Here is a 21,389-nt window from a genome sequence, read left to right on the forward strand (position 1 = left end):
CATGTACAACCCCCACTGAAATCTAGGATTTGCTCACTATCTTTACAAAGAGATCACCTTAATTCCACACAGATTGACAAACAAAATGTATAGTACTTAGTGCCCCTTTAAACTAGTAGCAAATTTATTTCATAAACTGTCAGTTGAGGCTCTGTCAAATAACAATGTTGATTTAGAGATGCTTGATATATATGTTTGTCATCAAAATAATTCTGGATGATGGGAAACCCTTCATCCATCGTTTACCTCCTGTTTATTCTGAGTTTAGTGTGGTTGTGGTGCTGGTTGTGGGATGGAACAATATATCTTTCATATATCCTATATATACTTCTTTCTTTGATTCTTTGAGTTATGGTGATATCATAAGTAATTGACAGATTGCGAGATCCATGACCCAAACTGTTAACTTCCTGACCACCAGTAGCGTATATTCTGAATACCTTTTCCATCTGTACTGCGCTGTGAGTTGTGTGGCTACAATTGATGCAGCAAGATCAGAGATGCCTGGTGCTTAACAAGTGATGGGAAAGCCCAGAAGACTTCTGTTGCTATAACCTTGCATGGCCATCTTGTCAGTACCAATGTAGTTTTATGATTTCCTATACCTGTCACCCCTCCTTGTGAGCAAGGAATGATTACAGATCCCTTTAGTACTGAAACATTGATTCCAGCATTTGGAGAATTTGGGGCAAGTGCTGTGTACTGTCCTTTAATGTTAATTATGGTTTTCTCTGGGCTTAAAAACAGTGGTGTTACAGGTGTAGGCGCAATGTTCAGGACTGGCGTGACGGAATGCAATGTGGGTGGACAAATTTTATTATGTGCCCACACAGAATCTAATTCCTTGGCTCCCTATATATTTTTTGTAAAGAATGCTTTTTATTATATTTTATCATTTTAAACAAACAGTCAGACAACAAAGGCAGACTGAATTAAAGCAAGAATTACACACAGTGCTAAAAAAAGAGAGTGCAGTATTAATTAGCAGGTGGCCGTCGTCACAGAAGATGAGAGCCAGGGCTCCCAGATTTTTTTCAAACTGGTACCCCCCTTGTTAGGTACAGTATGTCAGTTTGTAGAGTTCCAATTGTTATTTAACCAACTTTTTCTATTGAACAAGTGTAGGTGGTAGTGACTTCATCCAGTGCCTTGTCACTGTCTTTTTCCCATAGAATATAGTGTTCTCTAGTATAGTTCTGATGTAGGAGTCTACCAGGCTTAACAAGCAGATTTTAGGATCCAGTACCTACAAGAGTAGTACATCATAAGCAGTTGGGGAGGCAATCTTACCCATGTGATGTAGTTTCAGTGGGGTAAGGTAGGTTTGATGTATTATCTTATAGTGTATGTCTGTCCCTGGCACTGACAAGTGGTCTCTGCAAAGTATCTATCACTTCCTTCCGGTCATCATCATCTAATATTGGGATGATTCGTCCCCATTCAGGCCTGAATTTGTGGTAAGGCCTAGGGCGGTACAAATTTAGGGGTGGCATGCCTCCCAGCCACACCTAAACTTTGCTCACATATGGAGCACTGGGGACAGGACGCGTAGAAAACTTTAGCGAGTCCTGTCTCCAGTGCTCATATGTGAACTAAATGGATGTGCATGCAAGCGATCCTGAGCAGGGGAAGGGGATGAGGAATGGGGACAGCCTCTGGGTGCCGTAATTAGAAATCTGCCGTTGTCCCCATTTGAGCTTCACCTTTGGCAGTGTTTCAAATAAGTTACACATGAGGACAAAGTGGCTACATGTTATCAGTTTCTTTTTAGAGTGATGCAGGAGTTTGTTCTCTAATGAAGAGTTTTGTATAACATGGGGCTTGTTCTGGAATTGCCAATTGAAGGCATGTCGAATTTGGAAATAGGCAAAGAGGGATATACTATTTGTTTTTACCAAAGGTGCCTTCATGGAGTATGTGTTTCAACCTTGTTACTCTGGCCTCTACCCAAACTTTGCTGTTAGGTAAGTTTTAAAAATGGTTAAGTTGGCTGTTGAACCAAAGAGTGGTTCCTGGTGAAATGTTGCATGGTTTAGTAGCTGCCAACACTGAGATTGAGGACATTAAATATTTGTAGTGTAGTGGGATTTTTGGACTCCCTAAATTTCTACATAATTGAAATGTCTTGGGAGTTTATTCATGTCATATTTACACAAAGATATTTTCTGAGAAGTTATTTGGTCAAAGCCTTGCATGATAAATATCAGTTTAAAGAAAACAGTAGTCCTGTACAATAATTTATTTCCATAATTAACATGCTGGGCTTGGGACAATGTTTATACTCCTAGTGGCTGGAGTATGTTTAGATTTTCCTCATGCCTCCTGGAATATTTCCCCGGCCCAATCCAGCATTACTGTGGGTTCAGCATGGTGCTGTGGGCTGTTACAGTGAGTATATCAGAGCCCTATGCAAAAGTTTGGGATTTAACTTTATTAACTTTAGTGAATTGCGTGGTTTTTTCATGTCAATTTTAACGCAAAAAAGCATGCGATAAGCGTTATCGCACCTTAATGAATCAACCCTTATCTGTTTCAAAATCCCCCAAACAAACCTTTGCATAGGGCTCTGATATACTCACTGTAACAGCCCACAGCATATGCTAAGTGGCATATCGCCTGCATTAAATAGCGGGCAACTGCATGTGTTAATTTTACTGCATTGCGTTCATTTTACCGCATTGCGTTAATTCTCACGCAGAAATAATGATAACGCATGATTCACAAACACTTAGATGCGCTAAATATCTAATAAACTGTGCGAAAATTAACACCTACTTGGGGCAGGCGGTAATTATATAAAAATACTGTTCATGAGCTTTTGGCAACACAATAAGGACTTTGCAGTGGGATTTATTCAAGTCTGTGTTGGCCCTAGAGTGATGTAGCCTCCAGTTTGCAGGGAAATGGTCATTTTCAAAAAAAGTATTTTTAGGAACGTAATGGGGTGTATGGCTAATATGGCGTGCGCGTGAAAAGAAGCGCTAATTAGCGAGTGTGTCAAGTAGCGAACTGCGATAATTAGCGCGTGTTGCGCCGAATACCGCACTTAAATAACTCAAACAGCATCGTGTCTAAATTAACGCAAATATACTTTTAGTGAATCATGCGAAAGATGCGAAAAATAAGACGCGATAAAATTTTTAACGCATGCTATAAATAGTGCCCGTATATCGCACTTTAGTGAATCAACCCTATTATGTGGAATTCACTTTTGCTAGTGATACTAACCAGATTCCCATCAAAGATGAATGTGTCAGAGGCAGAGGATTAAAAAAGAAATTTTCTCTCCATAATTTAAAGTGATAGTGTACCATATTTGAATATGCTGTATCTCTCTTTGGGCTGATTTCAACTGTTAAAACTAAATGCTTATCTGTTGCAACCTGTTGGGAAAATGATCATACTATGAGTTTGCAAAAATAGGGCAGATTTATGCACCATTGAGTCTCAGGTTCCAAATGATTGCAGAAAATGTCAGTGAGTTCTTGCTCCCGCTTGCATTTTCTGCAATCGACAGCTTTTTTCAAAATGCTTTTAGTAAGCCAACCAAAGCAATCAATTGCAGAAAGCGCAAGTGAGTTCAGGAACTTACATTTTCTGCAATTCTTTAGCACAAACCTGAGACTCATAAATCTGCCCCCATGTTAGAACTGCAATAACTATTGAGGGAAGGATCTCCCAGCAATGACAGACCCCTGATTTTAAACAGCTAAAATAGCTCTGAAACATGTTTGTATAATCCTTTCCAGTGCTAGCAGAAACAGATGCTTCTGACATGCCTAGTAACATTTTTTTGTAAAAAAAAAAAGAATAAAATCTGACATGATGTTGGGGAGGTCATTTACCGAGACCCCGGACACAAGTGCAAGAGCACCAAGGGGAATATAAGCAGGCCCCTTAGTGATCATTTAAAAAGCACTTGCATCTGGCGTCTGACTGTGCTCTGACCATCAAAGAAATCTGGTGGGAATTTTGGAGTGTGTTTCCAGCAGACACAAGACAGTCCCTAATAGAGGGCACAAGGCATTTTGCCGTTGCACCCTTTGCTGCAGGAATAGATGACCCCCTTGTAATTTTCTTTCTAGCAATTGAGATTCAGCATTGTTTGTAAAAGGTAAATGATAAAAACTGACATCCAAAGATTACTTTTTTGTGCATTTGCTAGCATATTTAAAAGAGTGCCAATGTCTTCCAAATAGAGTATCCATGATCTCTTGTGGAAATGATGTAGCATTTTTAATGTTCATTTGATTGAAGTAAGATAGTTTGACAAAAGAAACCCCAAAGCGTAGAAAGAATGTGCGTCTTATTCTTGCCCAGTCTGACTCATGTACATGGAAATCTTACTTAGTCATGGAATAAAGTGAGTCAGATGTTTGCATTAGAGCTAAGAAAGTTAAAAGTGAAGTAATCAGTAGAGGCAGATCAAAGAAGGAGAGTCTCTCTGGGACCAACAACGTCTCATATGTGTGAATAAACATACTAATCATGGGCATGCTGACACATTGGGGATTTCTCTTTTTGGGATATGTAGAAACAGGCAGCTGTACTTATGCCAGGGTAAAACTCAGACGGCACAGAGAGGGCATAGAAAAGTTCAGGGTTGCTCTGGACAGTTTTCCTGTATTTGGATTCTGTCATGTTGAAGGTCAAGAGACTTTGTTCTGGTGGGGTGTGTAATCACACACTCAAGAGGGGGAAGCACCTTTAAAGGATCAGCATAGCAACTTCGAAAGCAATAAGTATTCTGTATTTCTTTCTATGTCAAATTAAGGTCCCATGTCTAATAGAGGGTGTTCATTCTTTATTGTGTAATAAATCTAAGCAAGCAATTTGCTATGGGACTGATTTATTAACAAAGCTTCTAAATTGCACTGATGCAGTTACTCATAGCAGTCAGCCAGATCTTTGCTTTTATTTTGTAACTTGAAGAAGACTGATCACAAATATCTACTGTCTCTTTACTTCTGGCAATTTTACTGGTGCTGTTAGCATCTATGTTACTGGGTTAGAGAGTATTACCTGTAGTTAAAAAAAGACCATCAAGTTCAACCCTTCCAACTTGAACCCAGCACACAAACCTATACTGACCTATCTATACACTCACATACAGACCCATACTGACCTATCTATCCACTCACATACAGACCCATACTGACCTATCTATACACTCACATACAGACCCATACTGACCTATCTATACACTCACATACAGACCCATACTGACCTATCTATACACTCACATACATAAACCCATACTGACCTATCTATACACTCACATACTGACCCATACTGACCTATCTATACACTCACATACAGACCCATACTGACCTATCTATACACTCACATACATAAACCTATACTGACCTATCTATACACTCACATACAGACCTATACTGACCTATCTATACACTCACATACAGACCCATATTGACCTATCTATACACTCACATACAGACCTATACTGACCTATCTATACACTCACATACAGACCCATACTGACCTATCTATACACTCACATGCATAAACCCATACTGACCTATCAATACACTCACATACAGACCCATACTGACCTATCTATCCACTCACATACAGACCCATACTGACCTATCTATACACTCACATACAGACCCATACTGACCTATCTATACACTCACATACAGACCCATACTGACCTATCTATACACTCACATACAGACCCATACTGACCTATCTATCCACTCACATACAGACCCATACTGACCTATCTATACACTCACATACATAAACCCATACTGACCTATCTATACACTCACATACATAAACCCATACTGACCTATCTATACACTCACATACAGACCCATACTGACCTATCTATACACTCACTGACCTATCTATACACTCACATACAGACCCATACTGACCTATCTATCCACTCACATACAGACCCATACTGACCTATCTATACACTCACATACATAAACCCACACTGACCTATCTATACACTCACATACAGACCCATACTGACCTATCTATCCACTCACATACAGATCCATACTGACCTATCTATACACTCACATACAGACCCATACTGACCTATCTATACACTCACATACAGACCTATACTGACCTATCTATACACTCACATACAGACCCATATTGACCTATCTATACACTCACATACAGACCTATACTGACCTAGCTATACACTCACATACAGACCCATACTGACCTATCTATACACTCACATGCATAAACCCATACTGACCTATCTATACACTCACATACATAAACCATATACCAACATCAATACTAAATATATATTTTAGTATCACTATAGCCTTGAATATTATGCTCCTCAACAACACTGGCCCTATTAGAAAATGTTCCATTTCCCTCCACTCTTTGTATTCTTTCCACAGCCAGTTCTCTATCCAAGTACAAACATTATGTTTCAGGCCAATATTTCCCCCTTGTATGAAATTATTTTTACAGGGGTTCAATTTAAAGGGGCCCCTGCATATATTCCTCCATTTGAGCACAATATCAAAGTCACTGATGTTCTAGGTGTCACTAAGCTGGTCACCTTTGGTCTGCTATGCTTCAAAGGCTTTTTTAAAGGGTCTTTATGACTCTTTACTTCTTCAGGACTGTTGGTGATTTCTCTGCTTGCTGCTTCTCATTTGTTACAGTGTTCCTTTGGGCTTCCTACTTAATGTGGGCTCTTTATTGTTCAAAGTCACTTGCCTAAAAATTATCAACTCCAGCTTTAAGCTTTTGTGTAAGTAGTTAGGTCTGCACTGGAGTTTGCACTTCTGACTTACACAGGTTTGTAGTTTACAAGTAGTTTCCAAGATATAATACTGTAAAAAACAGTTGTGTGTGAGAAACATAACTATTAACAAGTGAATTATGGTAGCAGTGCAACTTTGATCCTATCTTGTGAAGATTAGTTTTTAGTTGCTTAAAAAGTTCCCATTTCTTGGTAATCATTTGACATTTTTGCAAGCATTTTTGCATTTTCCTTAGTGCTGTAGGTTGAGATAATAGTTAAGTTAAGCAAAGAAATAAAAATACATCAAAAGAAGTAGAACGAGAGACATTACATGAAGAAACTTAAATAAATGTATGGTAATAATTATAAAATGGAAAATGACTTCCCTCACATCAAGACTGATGCGATAGGGTCATGTCATGACCTAGTGAATGAGCTCTACCTGTCCCAGTGGCATAAAATTGTAAGACTATTAATTATGCCTACATTCTTGCTACTAGTGGAGACTTTTTCAATACATATAAACAATTAAAAATGTATGCTTAACTTGCCATGTTTTTAACCGCAATGCTGCATTCTTTCGGACATTTCCAGTGTAATTGCACCCACTATAATCAAATGCTAATAACTGTACATAGATGGGTGCAATTTGTGCCTTTGAGGGTGCAGCACATGAGACAAAGGCAAGTGTTACACCTAGTAGTGGTAATTGAGCCCTAAATGAGATTTTGTAGGGTGGTTTTAGATTGATTGATAGATAGATAGATTCTAGGAGTTGGGACTGATAGAAAAATCTGATGTATAAACTAAATGGAAAATTTGCCATCAGACACCACACCTGTCAGAAGGGAACACTCAGGGTAGGCCTACACCTTACCTGGACCCACGACCTGCATTTTTATATGCTTGTACCCAGTATGACTTGCATCTGCTTTATGTGAAGCATGTATTAGATGGCTTGTATATTGGATGTAGCATTATCATAAAGCTAAGAGAGAGAGAGATCATCTGAGAGCAGAGGAAGGGGACAAGTCAGGAGAAGAATGAAAACAAAACAGATAAATAGGCAGGTGATCTTACCCCCATTGTTTTAATCTAAAACTAATTTTCTTAACCCATAAGAAATGTAATGGGGTTTAGCAAAATTCAATGCTTAGTGATACTATATCTCATTCTGTCGCTTCATTCTGCTTCCCTCACATTCTATAAATGTTGGCAAACTGATTTTTTGCTTCTTTCTGAGCAAATGATCAACATCAGTTAGTAACAGGGTGTTTCACATTATGGAAGGCTAGAGAATTGCAGTTCCAAGGAAATAAAGAGATGGAAGGTTAGGACATTGCAGTTCCAATGAAACAAAAAGATGGCCATTACTTTTCCCACTAACACACATATATTTACCCTGTATACAAATGTGCAGTGTATGGCATACAATTTGCCACTTATTACTATAGTACTTATTACTATGCCACAATATTCTTTCTACAGATATTAATTTACAAATTAGAACTAACTGTAAATGCACGATGCACTAAAGTTAAATGACTTCCTGGCAAAAAGAATTTAATCTGCCGGTTCTATAATAACTGCAACAAGCTGTAAAGCCTACAAGCCTACTGAAAACTAGCTGTGTAATATACCAAGGAAATGAGTCATGTTTTCTGTCTGGAGAATAACTTGTGAGGAATATAGGGATTAATTAGTGTTTAACACTAGAGCTATATCTAAAGCTCTAAGCATTAGAACAATAAAAGGTTTTGATTACACTGAACAATTTGTTTCAGTCAATGATTTTGTCTTTTTTAATTTGCATTTTTAATTTCTTCTTAGTGCCTAAGGCTCAACTCTTTGCAGGTGCACATTTCTCTCTTTCCTACCTCAGACCTGTCCGCTGCTCTTCAGGTACTATTTTTCTTTCTCTCTTTTCTGTCTGTGTCACAAAACTGTGTTCTATTCTTTGAATTTCACTCCTATTCCACCTGCATCTTAATAGTTAACAAGTGCAGTGCTATTTTAGAGCACCCGTTATTGAAAATAATTTCCTAAATAACCCTTGCACCTGTCATTATAATCTGCTAATACTCATTGCACTTCTATGTTACTAAAATAAAAGTAGACAAGGACATTTTGTTGCTGGTCTCTTGTGAAACCTTCTTTATTTAGAGTGAGTTTATCAAATTTCTATACTTTAGTTAGTTTATAAGGACTGATTGATAAAAGGTCTTTCCATAAGGCCAGAATGACTCTGGGAGGTAAAATATTTGTGTGTGTCCTTGCCATACTGACACTTTGCAGAACCTTCTTTCTGTACTTTGTTTATGGCTCCTTTCTGCCAGTGTAGTGAAAGATGTTGAATAGAGGGTAAAAATGTATGTTATATACATTCTTTTAATTGTGTGATATCAAAAAAACTCTATGCTTTTCTGTACAGAGGGTGCATTTTATCTTGGGCTCTTGAAACACGCATACCTGAGGCTGGGTCTTTATTTTCCATGCAAGCTAAAGCAAATTACAGCCAGGATCTTTAGACAATAGGAAAATCTATAGGAAGGTAGATCTAGTGCTTCCTTTTTACCCTACCAAGCCTGCCTTGGCTGCATTTAACATATTTTGGACTCTTATGGTTGAGGTTCGTGTTGAGGCACTGGCTTCCAACACAGGTCCATCACCTTGCATAGGCTTGAACACTAGGATGCTTTAGCATGATAGTTACAGTCTTTAAATTAGAGGAGGTAGCTCTGGAAAGTGTGTCTCATTTTATGGAGCTCAGTGGAGTGGTCTGAAGAGGACTACGTTCTGTCGTGCATAGTAATAGTTTTAGATTGTTTGGCACCTTTGATAAATAAAGTTTGCCGTACAATCATTAAATTTGTCTTGAAAGATACTAAACATACTTTTATTTGTATACAGGATTTATCATTGCAAAACACTGCTTGCCTCTAGTGATAGAAATTAGACCCATATCTAAAACAGGTTCCACTGGTTGTACAATAGTGAGTTCAGGGCCAATTGATTTGGTTGGGGAGTTGGAAACGATACTCACCAATTCTATTAGTGTCATCCTGTGTTATCTTACGTATTCAAGAACAGTATCAGGGTATACACATCACTAGTTAAAAAAAGACTGTTTCTGCCAACTGGAATAAATATGCTGCATTCCTTATTTCACAGTGGTGCTAAAAATGACTGTTCTTTTTCTGTTGCTGAGGAAGTCTATGTGGAATGTTGGTATTCTATCCAAAGTACTTAGAAAGAGATGCTGAGAACAGCAAGATTCCCAGCTTCATATTTATAACTTATTTTAGCTGACTGAGAAATGCAATATCTAATTTGCTTTTATAGGTACCCATGTCCCTAAATGTACTGGCTTTCTTCCGTAGTACTGTATATTACAGTAGAATGCACAGCTTCTTTATGAGTGCATACTGCAATAATAACTGGACTGATTTTAGGATATAAAAGTACTTCATATGTTTGTATGGAAAGTTACAACTATCAAAGTGTTTTTTAATTCCCCATATGCTTACACTTAGCTACTGAACATGTCTACTACCTAGCACAGTTGTGATGAGCAACAACTGAAAAGGGAAAAAAATAGCAAAGAAAAGAAAGTATGATTGTTTGCCTCATTTTTGTAGCAGTATGCTACTTCTGTTTATCTCATCTTGCTTGTTATTTTCATACTTTGCTTTGATAAAGTGTCTGCATCTGATTTCATTTATAAAGTGTCCCCTTGTCTGGCCTAAATAAAAAGTTTTTGTTGAATGTGAATTCTTGCCTCTATTATGACTTTTCCTTTTTACTTCTCAGTGAAGTTTAACGTTTAAAACAGTTTAAAACAGTTCATTTGCCACTTGAGGTTGGGTTTCATGTCCTTGACCCAGTGTTTCTGCAGTCTGTGCCAGAGACATTAAAAAATAGACATAGAGATCCTCAGATGCACTTTTAACCAAGACCTGTCATGCCCTTGATCTCCTGTTTCTGAACCCATATCATATAATTATTTAAAATGGCAGAGGTCTATTGAAACCCAATAACAGAATAAGCAGACTTTTCATTGAACTAATATACTATTCCTTTAGGCAAATATATGCATATTCAGTCAGTTACATATGGTGGTCCACATACTCCATAGCCATGTCCATATAATATATGCCAATAATGTACTCATGCGCACAACTGCAGTTGAATGAATATAGGGACAGTAGGATTGCTACCTGGCCTGTACAAATGCTGCTTGATACTATTATTCATGGGAATGAAAATTAAGAATAAAAAAGGACTGGTTTGCTTTTTTGTTTGTGTTTAACATTTAATGATCAATGGAAAATGTAAATATCTTCTGCAAATTCTTACGATACCAATAATCCTTTGTGTTAAAATAATGATATCCAAAGTCTGACACATGATTTATGTTTGGTTTGTAATGGCATTAAACCTACAGTGTAAATGGAATATGCTTTGTATTGATTTCTTGGTATTTTTGTCCATCTAGCCTAAAGGTGTTGAGGCAGCTTTAAAGTAGTTTGCTAAAAACCCAAGATGTTTTTCTTTAGCAGTGAATTTTATTGTCTTGATATTTTGCCAAAATAAATTTATAATACAGGAATATCAACCATAATGGTATGATTTGAGGAAAATAATATAACTGCAAGAGGGTGCTGTAAAGCCTGTTTTGTGTGGGTGGCACAGTGGATAGCTTTACTGCCTTCTAGTGCTGATTTTGAATTTAATTCTCACTACTGCAAGATGTGTGTTGAATGTAACCTCATGTGTTGAGGGTTTGGGTCTGATGAAATTGGCTCTAGTGTGTTTGTGTTCCTGTGGTAGGGAAATTAGATTGTGTGGTCCATTGTGGCTGCAATTTATGTGAATAAATTATTATTATTGTCTTTTAGTAATATAGGAAAATGTGCTGGCACAATATAACAGACAGCACTAATATGTGTTTCAGTAAACCATGTAATATAGTAACTTTAAATGTAGGATGCTCAGCCTGGCTTCTAACAGCTGAACTTCAACTTCTAAACAAAAGTTCTTAGTGATGGTGCTGGTGGTTGTAGTCTGTACAATAGATCTGTAATGAATAATGCTTGCTTCTGCATGTATACCAATCTTGTTACCGCAAGGTTTGCATGAAGGAATTAGTTACATCATAAAGTGTTTTGGGCTAACCTCATCAGTCATGGACACACTCGCCAAAATCCAGTGTAGTACAGAATTAATCAATATGTATAGAGTAGTACAGAACAGATTCTAAAGTAACATCTTAATTTATCGTTCCAGTGATTTGTCATCTACCTTGTATGAATGGAGGCCAATGTACTGCCCGAGACAAATGTCAGTGCCCACCGAACTTTACCGGCAAATTGTGTCAGATCCCACTGCAAAACGGCTTGCAAAAGCAATATCCACACCAACAGCCAGCCCAGAAAGCTACAGGATCTCAAGTTATTCATTCCACTCACACATTGCCCCTCACTGTGACTGGTCAACAAGGAATTAAAGGTACGTTTTGTCAGAATGCTGAACTCAAACATCTGATTGGTAGATATGGGTTAAAGTGAAACATACAAGAGAGAGCACCCCTAAATCATGTACTATATATTTTTCATAAAGTTCTCATGAACCATAAAATCATTTAATTCTCTGTCTTAGCGGCCAAAATCCCTGTCTGGCAATAAGGTAAAAATAATAATCACAGAATATATGTACACATAAATTGTGTATTATGACCTAGCTAATGGTTGTGCAACACCTCTATAGCAAAGTCACTGCTCTAAAATTTCATCTGGCAAAAATGATCTAATGATGATTATTACTGCACACTGGAGGGAGTCTAATGTGTTGCTAGACCAGGGCAGTCTTTATTCTATATAACTCCTCTAGGGACTGTTTAGCACCATGTAAAATAATGTTTTTGTCCATTATGTTTTAATAGTTAATTTTCCTCCAAATATGGTGAATATCCATGTGAAACACCCTCCAGAAGCCTCTGTACAGTTCCATCAAGTGTCCAGAATTGAAAGTTCCTCATCTACACAGAAGAAGGACAGCCAGATAGGCCAGACACAGTTCTCTTACCACAGTACCCAAAAACATCAGTTACCCCACAACACATATCCCCACCAGCAATTCATTCCAAATGTGTATCCAATCTCTACCAAAAATCAACTTGGGCGCTGTTTCCAAGAGACCGTGGGCTCACAGGTAAGGAATAACATTTTAGGTTGAAACTGCAATGTTTTAGGTGTCAAGGTGATTTTTTCCAGTTCCAAAATTGTCTTAGTTTGGTTTATTTATATTATTAAACAGTTCAGTGTTCCAAATATAAGGCTGAAGTTAAACACATTTTTATTAACAGTGACTTGGATTGATGGTAGATAGATAATCACTGCTTATGGTTGCCAACTGTCTGGTTTTGATCTGGACGGCCCGGTTTACAGTACTGCTTCTCCTTAACACATTAGGGTGTGCGATCACTCATGAAACCATACAGCAGACCCTGCACTTGTCCAAATTCCCCCAAAGTCACAAGGTCTACTGTATGGTTATGCAACTAGTAAAAAAGTGTTGCTATTTACTAATAGGGTACTGACCCATAAGTGCTAAGACATGACCATTTCATTTATAGAGTGTTGCTGTGGCGTGGAGGTCTGGAACAAGCGCACCTGTGGTGAACTCTTATTATTTATCAGTGGACTATTGGATCCACTATTTGTGGTGCAGCTGATTTTATCTATTTATTATCTACTTTTAGCGCAGTGTTAATACTACGTATATTGTTTTCCAAGACATGACCAGATGTCATTCTAGAGCTCCAAGAGGAAGGATCTTGATTTAGTTTTGAAGAAACTTGATTTACAGATAAGTTAACCAGCTAAACTGTATAATCATGTGTAGTCAAATTCATTTTACAATTTAAAACATAATATGACCAAAAATATTTTCTTAATATAGACAAATGGATTCTATTCACAAGGGTAGTGCTCACTGAATTTCTGGCATTATGCTGTCATATGTTGGAATATGCTTATATTTCTCCACAGCACCTACTGACAAGCATTATTCTGAAAGAAAATAAATCAGTTGTGGATTCAGGATTAGCTTTAGTCTTTTCTTAAGTCAGATGTAAAGCTTGCCAAACATGGGTAGATAAAAACCTGTAAGTCATTAAGCCACTATGACTTTTCCATTGGCCCCAGGTTCACGAGCCTTCGTGAAAATCCTGTAGATTGCCTGCTGGTGCTGCTTACTGCACTGAGCTCTGGATTTTTGGTCTGGTGCACATTGGAGAGAGCAGTAGAACCCTGGCTGCAAGTGCTCCTTTTATGAGCACTAAGGGGTATGCTATTGTGCCCCTTAGTGCTCTTGCACTTAAGTAAATGACCCCTAGTATGTAGAAGTATACAGCATTCTGTGGGAGTAGAAGTGAATTGTTGGCACAATAGAATCTGTGCTTTAAAATAATACTCTTCATTCACAAATCATATTATCGTAAAAAGGAGTAATATCTTTTAGATACAGTTATAGTTAGGGCCATAAATGACCATAAATTAACACATTACCAAAGTAGCAAAAGAATCCAAATAATAATTAAAACAATTATGGTTATATATATATATATATATAAACCCAGGGTGGCACTCTGCTTTAGATCTTATTTCGGGTGCAAGGTAAAAGATTTAAATATCCAAAAAAAGACCAGCAACGCCGAGTATTATTTTAAAAAAAAATCAATTGTGTATTAAAAATGCATGAACAGCCTTCCTTCCTATATATATATATATATAAAACATTTATATATTATGCAAAATGTACTGTTATAGTGCCGCACCTCACTGGGAAGAGAAAGGTCATACGTATAGAAAAGATTTCCTACACACACAGAAGGCCCCATTGCATGCCCCAGGCACCATCATTCCCATTAGCAGAATCTGAAGTGGCGGCCACCTGTTCTAGGCATTTAAATTGCTGCAAGTCTGCCTTAGGGATAGAGGACAGTTCTTTCTCTATTAAGGTCATATTTATAAAAAATACATACATAAATGATGACACTGAAACAGTAGTTATTAGGAGTCACCATTGAATAAATGTTGGATGTTTAGAAAAAAGAATCAAATAAAGGGTCTTCTTTTAAATATCAGTCTGTGTTAGTTGCATATCTGAAAGGCTGGCCATGTTAGCATAGGCAGTTATACTAATTACACATAGAAAATTTCAGATATACTAATGGGCGTGATGTAATTTTCCATCAGCCATCTTTGTTTAGAACATTGCCCAGAAATAGTAAATGTTATTTTGCTACAAAGGGGTTGTTTGTATTCAGACAATTTGCGATTTTCATTTTTTATTTTATGTTTTTTTTTATTTATCTAGCTTTTTGTTTAGCAGCTCTTTAGCATGGAATTTCAGCAGCTATCTGGTTGGTAGGATCTTGTTTACCTTAGCAACCAGGCGGTGGTTTGAAGGAGGGTAACAAAAAGTAACAACAATAATAAAAATGCAAGCTCACAGAGGAATAGTTTTTTGGATGCCAGGTCCAGTGACCCCTATTGGAAGCTGGAAAGATGTAGCAGAGGAAGGCAAATAATTTAAAAACTACAGAAAATAAATAATGAAGACCAATTGCAAAGTTGCGAGGAATAGGATGTTCTATAGTATACTAAACGTTAACTTAAAGGTAAACCACCCCTTTAAAGTCAAGTATTTCCTTTTTTTTTATACAGTGCATGCCTTCCACTTTAGGTTACAGGAGCATTACTATGTACCAAAATGTTTTACCCAAAAACAACTGGAATGTGATTTTCTATCTTTAAATACAACAGAATTGTTCTAAACTTTTATTTATAGAGGAAAGCGGCTATTGGATTTTACATTTTCATTTACAGTTTTCATTTTTTAATATATGTGTTTTTTTCAATTATTTCACTTTTTGTTCAACAACTCTCCAGCTATCTGGTTGCTAGGCTCCAAATTACCATAGTTTACTGATTTAAATGAGGGACTGTAATATGAATAGGAGAGGGTCTGAAAAGATAAATAATAAAAAGTTGTAAGAATTGGTCATTCTGTAACATACAAAAAGTTTACTTAATGGTAAACAAGCCTTTTAAACCACAGCTCTAGACGTAGTGGCCCTACGAGAAATCAGTGTTTTCCACCAGTTCTAACAGGAGGACCTTAGGATGGGTGGTTTGTAGATCTTGCACCACCACCCTGTGTTCTACTGATTTTGCACCTGAGTAGAACTACAGCTGTGCAGTGTGGTTACAACTTATGTTCACTCTTTTAAAGTAAAAAGAAAGTCAAAGTCACCCCCAAGTGACTTTGACCACCTACCTTTTACCCCAGGCTGGTGCCCCTGTGAGGAGAGAACAGCACCAGCCCGGGGTAGCTGCCGGCGCTTCCTTCTTCCTGACTCGCTGCGCGCGCATGCCGAAAACATTAAACATTAAAGTCGGCTTTTCACTCTACTGCGCATGCGCCCACCGCTGGCATTTCAGCAACGGAAGCCGGAAGAAGGAAGCGATCCGCTCCAGGTACCCTGGGCTGGTGCCCCTGTTAGGAGAAAACAGCACCAGCCCAGGGTACCTGGAGCGGATCGCTTCCTTCTTCCGGCTTCCGTCGCTTACCTCGGGGTACGAGGTAAGCGGTTAAAGTCACTTGGGGGTGCCTAACATTTTGGCACCCCCAAGTGATTTTGCCTTTCGTTTTCCTTTAAGATATATTTCTATCTACTTGCAATAAGTCTTAAGTTTATTTTATGAGTAGTGCTCACAAAAATTATGTGTTCTAGGGGTTTGCCTCATCTGAATGTTGGACTGGGATTTCACATGCATGAAATTCACATGATTTTATGTGTGTTACCATTATTTTATCACTGTTGCACAAGTGCACTTTTGCCACTTTGGAGCACTGACCCCTGCCATGTATGAGGATTGAGAAGGCATCACTGGAGTAAAAACTCAGATTAAATTTAGACAGTGCTTCTTAAGGTGAACATTGTGGTTTTCATTATGAATGACCAACCTCTTATATTTTTGTGGGTTCTACATGCCTCCATTGTATTTAAGGAGCTTTCATAAAATAGTGAAAACCTAGTTTTCATTAACAAATCTATATCCAAAAATAAATAAATAATTAGTGAAACTAGTTATTAGAGGCATAGATTGCTGTGGTACACATAAGGCAGGGATCCCCACACTTTTATACCTGTGAGCCACAGTCAAATGGAAAAAGTGTTGGGGAGCAACACAAGCATGGAAAAAGGTCCTGGGAGTGCAAATAAGCTATAATTTGCCATTTGGTAGTCCCTATGTAGACTGGCAGTCTATAGAAGGCTCTGTTTGGCTTTACACTGGGTTTTATGCAATCAACACTTGCCTCCATGCCAGAAGTTTAAAAATGAGCACCTACTTTGAGGCCACATGTTGCTCATGAACCACTGGTTGGGGATCACTGACATAAGGGGTACTTTACACACTCTATGGGGCATTTGATTAGACCTACAACATGCCTTTTGATTTGACACAGAGGGCCCCCTGTACCTCCAGGAACCTAGCACCTCATTTAGAGACACAAGCTAGGGAGTGCAGGAAGGCACAGGCTGCATCATGGTCCTGTCCTTACAGTTGGGACAGGGGTGCTGGTCCTGATGCTGCTGTCTGCACCAAGAGCTGGATATTTAATATGGAGCTTTGTGCAGAGACCAGTCATCCCGGGGACACAAATGCTCTGTGATCACTAAGGGACATCATTTTGCCCCCCTGGACAAACTAAATTACCCCTATATTCTTTGTATTTTGATTGGAAATTAATTTAGCAGTTACTCATATACTTTTGAAAGCTGGTACAGGTATAGGACCCATTATCCAGAATGCCCGGGACCAAGGGTATTCCGGATAAGGGGTCTTTCCGTAATTTGGATCTTCATACCTTAAGTCTATTAAAAAATCAATAAAACATTAATTAAACTCAATAAGATTATTTTGCATCCAGTAAGGATTAATTATATCTTAGTTTGGATCAAATACAAAGCACTGTTTTATTTTTACAGAGAAAAAGGAAATCAGTTTTTAAAATCTGAATTATTTGCTTATAATGGAGTCTATGGGAGACAGGCTTTCCGTAATTCGGAGCTTTCTGGATATCGGGTTTCCGGATAAGGGATCCCATACCTGTATTGTGCTGTAATGACTTTTTATTTTTAATTCATTTTGAATGGTTGCCATCTGCAGCATACTGTTCTAACGATCAAACTGTCAAATTCTATATGCAAGAAACTTGTAAAATAATGTTTGACATTTTAAACACATACATTTTCCCCCAAAGCACCATTCTAAACATGAATATGTATATATTTTTAAAATGAATGTTCACACAAATTAGGAACAATCCTAAAAATGTCTTATGTATTCATGTTTTGGCTTGACATATTTAAAAAAAAGGAAAAAAAAAACAGATGTCAAGAGTCAGCATGGATCCATTTCCATTTTCTTTTGTATTGCTGCAATCTCCAAAGGACCCTGGATAAAATCAATACAGAAATATCAGAGGCTGTATCAAATACCAATGCAAGCTCAATTCCATTATAATTGCTGTAATGCAAGAAATCTGCGTTTCGTGAACAAAGAATGCCCTGAATGAGCCAATAAAAATTCCGAATCCTGACAGCTCCCATTAGAAAGTCTGGAAGTATTTAAACATCGCTCCCTGTTTTATGAGACAATTATTGGCTCTGTGCCAGGACCTAACTGAACTGTGTTTTTAGCAGAAATCTGGATTTGTGACTATGTAGTTATTCGATAACAGCTTCCACTGATTCATTGTCTCACTTGCTAAGAATGATCTTCTATTTCCCCTTTTTATTCCTATGACTTGCATTAATTTATGTAAAAGAATCTTTTATAAGTAAGTGATTTCGTACAATTTAGGATTAAGGTTTTTTTTGGCTTTAATAGCACTGCCCATATAAATGAGGTAGGGAACGTCTAGGTCATAGTTGTCAAGAGAAATCTGAAATAATTTTGCAGCAAAATGGTTGCTCTATATTAACCACTGGAAAACATTCCTTACAAATGAGTGGAGTATGGTCCTTTGATTAATATGGAACAAGCTTGGCCTCAAAATGAATACGGTCCATAGATGGGCTGGAAAGTATCATAATAACTTTCAATTAAATGTTCCAGAGTATTTTTTTTCTTTATGCTATTTAGAATTACTTGTATTTATTTTGATTTTTGAAATTGAACCCATAATTTATCAAAATTTTCAATGGCGTCTGCATTCTGTCAGTAGATGATGCTGCCCCGATAATAATAGCAGAGAAAGTCCTGTGAAAGGCATTGCAGAATGATATTGGCCCAAAGTAAAGGCTCACTTGAGTATGATTGGGACATTGTTCCTGGTATCAATTTATGACTGCATTCAATCTTATATTCTCAAATTGTATTTGAGTTATTGATCAAGTGCCATCTGGTGACACATTCCTATGATACAAGTTGTTTGTTTGCAAAGCTGCCATTAACTGATGTCAGATATATCTATTTAAAACTGTAATCCAAGTATAGAATAGGCCTTTGCACTGCATTTTAGGGTAGACTATATTTGTATTTTGTTTAAGCCAAGGGTGAAAAGAAATTCTGTTTTTACCTCAAACAAATTCCTTTAGATTGCAGTGTCTTGAAGTGGTTTAACAAAATAGACAGAGGAATTCAAAGCTAAATCTAAAAGTTTTTTTTCTTTATGAGTCCACTATCTGCTGAAAGGCTTTACGTAATTGTATTTATATATCTGTATTGTGAAGTACTGGAAGCAGAATAGCAGTGACAGGCATTTCATTTTACAGTGTTTTTCTATCTGTGGAAATACATACATGGCTTGGTGAGAACACGCCATGTATGGCAATAGCCTAAGGTTTAAATCAGACCTAAAGGAATCGATAACAGAAAGATGTACTGGCAGATGCATTAGATAGCTTAAAGAAGGGGTTAGATGGCTTTTTAGCAAGCGAGGGAATACAGGTTTATGGGCTTAGTTGATCCCGGGACTGGTACGATTGCCATCTTGGAGTTAGGAAGGAATTTTTTAGAGAGGCTTCAGATGGGTTTTTTTTGCCTTCCTCTGGATCAACTAGCTGTTAGGCAGGTTTTGTATAGTTATAAAAGGTTTGAACGTGATGGACGTGTGTCCTTTTTTTTCAACCTAACTTGCTATGTTATGATATATATAATAAAAAAAGTTAAATGCTGCTAGACAGCCTTCATAATTTTTTAAGTATATATTTTTTTTTTACTTTTGTTTAATGCACAATAAAGTGTAAAGCACTAATCCTTAGATATACAGATGGAGTGCATGTTATTGTCAATAAAAAGCTCTTCTCATTCTGTGATGTATGGAAGTCTTGTTTAATAGTATGGCCTGGTATGACTAGCTGTGTAGGAAAATGTATTTTGTAACTTGGCAAAAGCCAACATGGCTGAATGTTGCTAAAAAGAGAAAATTAAAGTTAACTGTCATGGGTTTTGAAAAAGAGACATTCAGATTCAGGTTTCGCAATTCTTTGAATAGAGAGATTGTAATGGATGATTTAAGTACATTCTACATATGTATTTAGTAGCTGAATGTATAAAATCCAAGTCTTAATGTTTAAACACAGACATTTGCTTTATCGTAAGTTGCAGGACGTAGCTATAAACTTTGCTGTAAAACATCTGGATGCTTATTTCCAGGACATATATAGGCTTTAGTTGGAAATCCTGTTCTCATGATCTCACATCTTAGAAGTTATAGAGTACTTTTCAGTGTATCTTTTGAACTTAATATCTGACATTATTAGAAACAATTGTACAATAAGGAAGCTCAGTACACTATACCAGCCTTCCCTCTGAGATGTGCTCTCATTCAGATGCACAAACATTTTTCAGCCAGCGCATGCAACAAACTGTGGTGCATGCCAAGAATTTTGTGTGAAAACACATAATTTTGTATTTATACTGATCAGAATTTTGTGCACAAAAGAGAAAGAAGAAATAAGAGAAAACATCACCATATACCCTATTTACAGATAGAGGAGTATAATTCATACTATATTTTATTGCAGAATCTGTCCCCTAGAAGCTTTTGTCCCCCTTTTTTTTGTAAGAATGGTAAGGAGCACGCTAGCATGTTTTATCCTGTTACCCCAGTGTGTTATTTGGTATGAAAAGAAACATATCCAACAATTCTGGATTATGTAATGTAGTAGAAAATCTTAAGCAGGGGTGCTGCTGCCATGAGGCGAGTTGAGAAACCCGCCTCAGGCGGCAGCGCCCCGAAAGTAACCAAGGGAGGCAAAAAGAAGAACTGATTTGCAGCTGGATTTCAGCACATAAAAATGTTATTATTCATACTTTTTCAAGGATTACAGTGATAGGTATATTAGGGGTTTCCATGTTGTGTGGAAAATTTAACAAATTTTGGTTTAGAAGCTAGAGCTCCCCTTTAAAATGGTTTATTCAAAGCACCAGAAAGTACCCTGTGTGCTGAAACAATGGTGATTTTCGGCATTAAAATGATTTCATTTACATAACATGAATATAACAATATAAAAAAAATTCACACATAGCAAATATAATTCACGTAATGTCCGCTG

At 37.4% G+C, this 21,389-nt stretch overlaps 1 protein-coding gene across 4 annotated transcripts in view; it reads left to right on the plus strand.

Annotated features, from left to right (window-relative positions):
* The window catches only part of ltbp1 (latent transforming growth factor beta binding protein 1), a 205,647-nt gene that overhangs the window by 103,510 nt on the left and 80,748 nt on the right, over positions 1-21,389 (plus strand). For all 4 annotated transcript variants that reach the window (XM_012963793.3, XM_012963794.3, XM_031901994.1 and 1 more), the window contains 2 exons: positions 12,041-12,262; positions 12,696-12,964. In XM_012963793.3, coding sequence (XP_012819247.1) covers positions 12,041-12,262; positions 12,696-12,964 — 491 coding nt within the window. The remainder of the gene's footprint in view (positions 1-12,040; positions 12,263-12,695; positions 12,965-21,389) is intronic.

This window comes from Xenopus tropicalis, chromosome 5 (genome assembly GCF_000004195.4).
Source record: "Xenopus tropicalis strain Nigerian chromosome 5, UCB_Xtro_10.0, whole genome shotgun sequence".
NCBI classification, from domain to species: Eukaryota; Metazoa; Chordata; class Amphibia; order Anura; family Pipidae; genus Xenopus; species Xenopus tropicalis.